The following is a 7065-nucleotide window of genomic DNA, read 5'->3' as shown; positions in this document are numbered from 1 at the left end:
TAAAGAAAGCTATATTGAGAAGGTGTTGAAGAGATTCAACATGGATCAAGCAAAGCCGGTAAGTTGTAAGTTAAGTGTCCGAAGGGTGAGCATGAGAAGAAAGAAATGAAAAAGATTCCTTATGCATTCACAGTAGGCAGTTTGATGTATGTAATGGTTTGTACAAGACCAGATATTGCTTTCGTTGTTAGTATTGTAAGCCGATTTCTATCAAATCTAGCTAACGAGCATTAGGAAGGTGTTAAGTAGATATTGAGATATCTCAAGGGCACTTCCAAGGCGTGTTTTTGTTTTGGTGGGAGTAAGACCTTACTTGAAGGCTACATAGATGCAGACATGGTAGGTGATATTGACTCGATGAAGTCCACTTCCAGTTATCTGTTTACATTTGCAAGGGAGCAGTTTCATGGCAATCAAAGTTGTAAAAGTGTGTTGCCCTCTCCACTACAGAAGCCGAGTATATTGCAGCCACTGAGTGTTGCAAAGAGATGCAATGGATGAAGACGTTTTTCAATGAACTAGGGCTAAAGTAGAAACAATTTTTGGTACTATTCGATAGTCAGAGAGCCATCCATTTGAGCAAAAATCTAAGTTTTAATTCTAGATCCAAGCACATACATGTGCGTTATCATTAGATTAGAGAAGTTCTCGAAGAGAAGGGATTGTGCATTAAGAAGATCCATACCGACAAAAATAGGTCAAATATGATGACCAAAGTTTTGCCGAAAGGCAAGTTTGAAGTTTGTTGTGCTACCGCTGGATTGGTAGCACACTCTTCCTATTGATTTGGGAATGAGTGGAGGTATCCCCCCTCATGGCTTGGGAGGGGGAGATTGTTGGGTAATCCCTCACCACGTGAGAAGAAGAGAGTTCTGATTTTTTGTAGATAAATCAAAATTTTGTGGCTCACCAAAATTTCAGCACACTATATAAAATAAATTAGGGTTTAATTTCTTACCAATAGCAAGAGAGAGAGAGAAAAAAACAAATTTTGAGAGGCAACCAAAATTGAGAGAAACCCCTTGCAAAGAGATAAAATTTGTAAGGAGAGATATTAGTAAAGAGAGATCTAATAAGTGTGGAGATACTTGAGATGAATTATTGCAATCTTCCTTCCCACTCTTATAAAAGGATTTACTCTTGTGGAAGTAGGCATCTTTCGCCGAACCATGGTATATCTTGTGTCTTATTGTGTTGTGCTTTTAATTTACAGTGTTATTGCTTGTTTGTGATAGTTAATTTCATAGCTTAAGTTTGTGATTGTTGGTTGTAGTGAAAACTTAGATTTTGATTAGAGTTTAGAGTGTCCATATACATACTATCTTAGCGGGGATGGATTGGTATAATTTTCCCCAACAGGGAGTTCGCTTTCTTATTAGAATAGATTAATTGTTGCTAGGTGGTGATGTACTCCATGTGCGTTGTGCTACTCATATCTTGAATTTGATTGTAGAGGATGAGTTCGTGACTGTGTTGCCTACTAGACAACAACACCTAAAAGAGAGGAAATTTTTTCTGAGATGGTTCATTAATTAAACAGTTCAAGCACTCTTAAACTAGCCCTAGATTGCGGAACTAGGTGGAACTCGACCTATTTAATGCTCTGCACTGCTTTGATATGCAAGGATGCTTTTTTCGTTTGAAGCAACGTGAAGCGCAATACAAGTGTTGGCCTAATGATGAAGATTGGTTGTTAGCAGATGAAGTTTGTGATAGGTTGGGATTTTTTTTGAAGTAACTGTAGTGACAGTATATATCAACTGAATAGGAGTAGGGAGTTGGGCCGAAGCAGCGTAGCGTCGTAGTCCGCGATCCACCAGATCAGGCTGAAAGCATGGGGTCGCGGTACGGAAACCCTACACATGGAGCTATTAGGACCGCGAGATGGAGGGACAGGTGGAGGGCCATGATGGAGGGAAAGAAAGGTATAAAGAGGAATAGTGGGTGAGAGAGAAGGGGGAGGATTCATTAACCTAGAGAGGGGGAGGAACTAAAGGGAGAGGAAAGAAAAGAAAAGAAAGTTCAAGGAGAGAGTAGTGGGGAAGGGGAAGAGAATCCCTTCTGAACAAAATAGGTTGTAACATTTGGCGCCGTCTGTGGGGAAAGAAGAAATGGCACCAAAGAAGGCAGCGGGTAGGCCACGTAAGATAAGGGTCCCAGAGCAGATGCCGGAAGCGGAGATAGAAGAAGGAGAAGGACGGGAGGAGGGAAGAGCAGAAGAGGAGACGCGGCTTATGCGGGAAGAGATTGAAAGGTTGAGGGAGGAAAATGAGGAGCTGAGAAGGGAGAAGGAGAGGCTGGAGGAGGGGACAGAGGAAGAAACAGGGGAAGAAACAGAGAATGAAAAGGTGGAGGACGAAGGGGAACAAGGACCAACCTTGGTGGATAATCTGGTGACCGGGTTAACAGCTGAACAAGTGCAACAAATGATCAACAGTGACCGAGTGGCGAATCTTCATCAGACTAGGGTCCAAACAGGCGCGGCCGTCCAAGTGGTGGCGGGGCTGAACCGCAACCCACTTGCAGATGCGATATGGGCTTCGGAGGTACCAAAACGCTTTACCCAGCCAAGATTCGAGAGATATGATGGAACGGGGGACCCGGCGGATCACATCCACCATTTCAGACAGCAGATGCCTCTTTGGCAAGAGTCGAGGTATGATGGTCTGCGATGCATGATGTTCCCGGCCAGCCTTAAGGGTGGAGCTTCCGACTGGTACTACCGGTTGCCTTCGAAGAGCATAACCAATTTCCAAGAGTTAGAGCAGGCGTTTGTGGACCACTTTATACATCAGAAAAGGAGGGTTGTGGATATCGCGGCCCTATTCAACGTCAGACAGAGATCCGCGGAATCGGTTAGAGAATACCTGTGCCGTTTCAAGGCAGAGACCCTAAAGGTAGAGAATCTGGATGAGAGGACGGCGGTAATAGCATTCGAAAGGGGGCTGCGACCTGGAACGGCAGTTCACCAGTCCGTAGCAAAGAACGAGATAGCGACACTGCATGAGTTATATCCGAGGGTAGAGAAGTATATAAGGTACGAAGACACCATGCAGAAGGAGTCGAAGAAAGCAGCCAAGACAGTATCGGCGGTAGAGAAAGGGGGTGAGCGCAGAAAAGCCGAAGGAAACAGCCGGGGCGGGGAGAGATACCGCGGACAATCCTCGAAGCCAGAAAGAGGAAGGGAGATAGCGCGGAGAGAGCAAAGGGAGCGGAAGCCATACCGCGAGGTGGAGCACGTCCCGCTGGTGAAACCATTGAGTGAGATATTACCGATGATTAAGAATGTGCAGGGATATGAAGGGCCGCGAACAATTCCAGCGGAGATGCCAAACAAGCCTTACTGTGAATATCACCAAGTGCGCAATCACGAAACCAATGATTGTTATGCCCTGAGATGGTTGGTCCAGAGGTTAGTAGAGAAGGGGATGTTGAGGGAATTCGTGGGGGAAAACCCAAACCGGGAGCCCGGGCCTGCTGCGGGACGGATATTGGGGACCATAAATGTTATCTTCAGCGGGGAAGTGCTGAGTCACAATGCCCACCGAGATAAGGTTAGAAGGACGGCGAGTATCCAGCAGGTCAACGAGACCCATAGCGGACAGAGATACAGAGAAGGTTCAATGAGCGGGGAGGAGGCAATCACGTTCTCTAAGGCAGACCTCCGAGGCGTGGATACGCCACACGAGGATGCGTTGGTCATTACAGTGGCGATGGGCAATTATGTGGTCAAAAGGGTCCTGATAGACGGCGGTAGCGCCGTGGATCTGTTATTCAGTGGAGCTCTTGAGGAGATGGGGATCAACCCGGGGCAACTTAGGCCTCCGCGGACAAATTTGTATGGATTCAATGGGAGTGTGACGGAGCCTATGGGAGAACTTCTGCTGCCGGTGACAACGGGGCCAGTGACAGTATTCTCAAGGTTCATGGTAGTCGACTCCAATTCTCAATACAACGCAATCTTGGGAAGGAGATGGATACATGAGATGAGGGCGGTGCCGTCGACCTACTATCAAGTTATCCGGTTCCCCACCCCAACGGGAATATATGAGGTCCGCGGAGATCAGGTGGCATCCAAGAACAGTCATCAGAATACAATCAAGAGGATGGCCCGTGGACCAGAAGAGGAGTCGACGGGCTCTAGAAAGAGGCCAGCATAGCAATTACAGTGCGGGTCCGCGGAGGAGGGAGGGGAGGTCGAGGAGTATCCCAAGACTTTAGATGAGATAGAGATAGTAAACTTGGGAGAGGGTGAAGAGGAAAAGTTCACATCGATAGGGTCGAGTCTTACAGGAGAATGGAAGGATAGGTTGGTTCAATGCTTGAGAAGGAATAGAGACGTCTTTGCGTGGGGAATAGAGGATGTCACTGGGCTGGATCCGGAATTTGCGTGTCATCGCTTGCACATGAGGGAGGATGCGAAACCAGTGAGACAGAAGATGAGAAGCATGAGGCCCAAATATGCAGAAGGAATCCGAGAAGAGGTGGCGAGGCTAAAAGGTGCGGGGATAATAAGGGAGGTGGAGTTCACAGACTGGTTGTCTAATGTAGTCGCGGTGCCAAAGAAAAATGGAAAGGTACGGATGTGTGTGGACTTCGCGGACGTAAATTCGAATGTCCGGCGATAGTTATCCAATGCCGCGAGTGGATGAGTTGGTAGACAGGACGGCGGGGTTTAGTTTCTTCTCGTTTATGGATGCATCCATGGGGTACAACCAGGTGGCAATGTATGGGCCTGACCAGGAAAAAACGGCCTTCGTAGTGGAGGGGGGCACGTACTGCTATACCAGAATGCCGTTTGGGTTAAAAAATGCGGGGGCCACCTTCCAGCGCTGGGGGAGAAGATGTTTGAGGGCAAGATCCGAAAGGGCCTGGAGGTATATATTGATGATATGGTGGAGAAGAGTATGTCCGAACAGGAGCACTTGGAAGGGTTGGAGGAGACATTTCAGATACTCCGAACGCACAATTTGAAACTCAACCCCGAGAAGTGTACGTTTAGAGTCACCACAGGGAAATTTCTGGGGTATATTGTGACACAGCGAGGTATAGAGGCCAACACGGAGCAGATAAGAGCGTTGGTGGAGATGCCATCACCCAAGACAGTGAAGGAGGTGCAGCGGTTGGCTGGAAGGGTCGCGGCTCTCAACAGGTTCATATCAAAATCATCCGACAAGTGTAGGCCGCTGTACAGATTGTTGAGAAACACCACAGATTTCAGATGGACGGCGGAGTGTGAGCAAGCATTTCAGGATCTTAAAAGGTATTTAGAAGGTATGTCGCTGTTGTCGCGGCCCAAAGGGAGAAAAATTGTATTTATACCTGGGGGTCTCCGATTATGCAATCAGCTCGGTCCTCGTTCGAATAGTGGATAAGATAGAAAGGCCAGTATACTTCCAGAGTAAGACGTTGTTGGACGCAGAAACCAGATACAGTCGAGTGGAGAAGTACGCCCTCGCCTTGGTATTTTCAGCTCTGTTTGAAGCCCTACTTTGAAGCCCACGCAGTCGTGAATCACGAACTTGCCGTTGAAGCAGGCTTTGAGAGCAGAGAAGTCGGGAAGAATGCTAAAATGGGCTGTGATGCTAAGTTCGTATGACATCCAATATCAGGTGAGAACAGCGGAGAAGGCTCAGGCAGTGGCGGAGATCTTGGCAGAGTTTCCCGCAGAGGATCCGACATGGGGGGAGGAGATGGTTTTGGAATCAGAGAGGGAAGAGGAGCCGGATAGCTTTAACCCATGGGATGAACAAAATGGTTGGAGAGTGTTTGCGGATGGCTCCGCGACGGATGTGGGCAGCGGGATTGGGGCAGTATTGGTCACGCCGGACAACAACCGGCTAGAGCTGACAATGAAATTGGGTTTCGCAGCATCCAACAACGAAGCGGAGTATGAGGCGGTAATCGCCGGCATGAGAATGGCCGAGGGCCTGGGGGTGAAGGAACTCGTTGTATACTCCGACTCTAATTTGGTAGTATGCCAGGCGAATGGAGGGTTCACAGCGAGGTGCCCGAGGATGGCTAGGTATTTGGGAGTCTTGGCGGCTCGGCGTCCGAGGTTCACGAATCCGCCGCATTATTTGAATCGAGGGAGAATCGCCATCGCGACGCTCACCGCGCGTGGCGCGGCGCCATGCCGGATCCGAGGAAAAAGGACCCTCCGAAAGAAGAAGAAGCTGGACAGGCCGAGTTTCGAGGAGGCATGGGGAGTGATAAACACCGCGGAGTGTGACGATGGGTGGATAATGCCAATCAAACGGTTTTTGACAGGGGGTGAGGGGATTTGCCCCAGAGAAAGACGAAAGCTGGAACAGACATCTCGTAGATACGTACTGGTGGGAGGGGAATTGTATCGGAGGAACTTCAGTGGACCTTTGTTAAGATGCTTGGGGCCGGAACAGGCTCAGGAGGTGGTCAGTGAGGTGCATGAAGGGGACTGTGGGAGCCACTCGGCAGGCAGGACAACGGTACATAGGTTGCTAACACAAGGCTACTTCTGGCCCCACATGAAAAGAGACGCCGTAGAAATCGCCAAAAAATGTGAGAAATGCCAGAGGTTTTCTCAGTCTATATTGGCCCCAGCAGAGCCACTGCACAGCGTATCTAGCCCGTGGCCGTTCGCAATGTGGGCCCTTGACATAGTGGGACCGCTGCCCATGGCTCGAGGTAAGAGGAGATTCTTGTTGGCCGCGACGGATTACTTTACGAAGTGGATCGAAGCGGTGCCGTTGCAGCAGGTGAAAGAGGTGCAAGTGATCAAGTTCTTGTGGGAAAACATCATATGCCGTTTTGGGGTGCCCTACACTATCATTGCGGATAATGGAACCCAGTTCACGGGATCAAGGGTTAGGAATTTTCTGCAAACGTATCATATCAAACAAGGGTTCTCGGCCCCCTACAACCCTGAGGAAACGGGCAAGCGGAATCCTCTAACAAAACCATACTCAACAATCTTAAGAGAAAACTGGAAGGCAAGAAGGGGGCCTGGGCCGACAAATTAAATCGGGTGCTTTGGGCGTATCGGACAACCCCGCGGACCTTGACCAAGGAGACCCCTTTTGCGTT

The 7065-nt window shown here is 48.7% G+C and overlaps 1 protein-coding gene across 1 annotated transcript; it reads left to right on the top strand.

The window, feature by feature from the left end:
• The first annotated feature begins 2111 nt into the window (after nucleotides 1-2111).
• Nucleotides 2112-4160, top strand: LOC147504502 (uncharacterized). The gene has a single exon (XM_086605243.1). The coding sequence runs from the start codon at nucleotides 2112-2114 to the stop codon at nucleotides 4158-4160; it is 2049 nt and encodes a 682-aa protein (XP_086461369.1).
• The last annotated feature ends 2905 nt before the right edge of the window (nucleotides 4161-7065 follow it).

Source organism: Coptis chinensis, chromosome 4 (assembly GCF_015680905.1).
Source record: "Coptis chinensis isolate HL-2020 chromosome 4, ASM1568090v1, whole genome shotgun sequence".
Taxonomy (NCBI): Eukaryota; Viridiplantae; Streptophyta; class Magnoliopsida; order Ranunculales; family Ranunculaceae; genus Coptis; species Coptis chinensis.
This window is presented reverse-complemented; position numbering and strand designations above follow the sequence as displayed.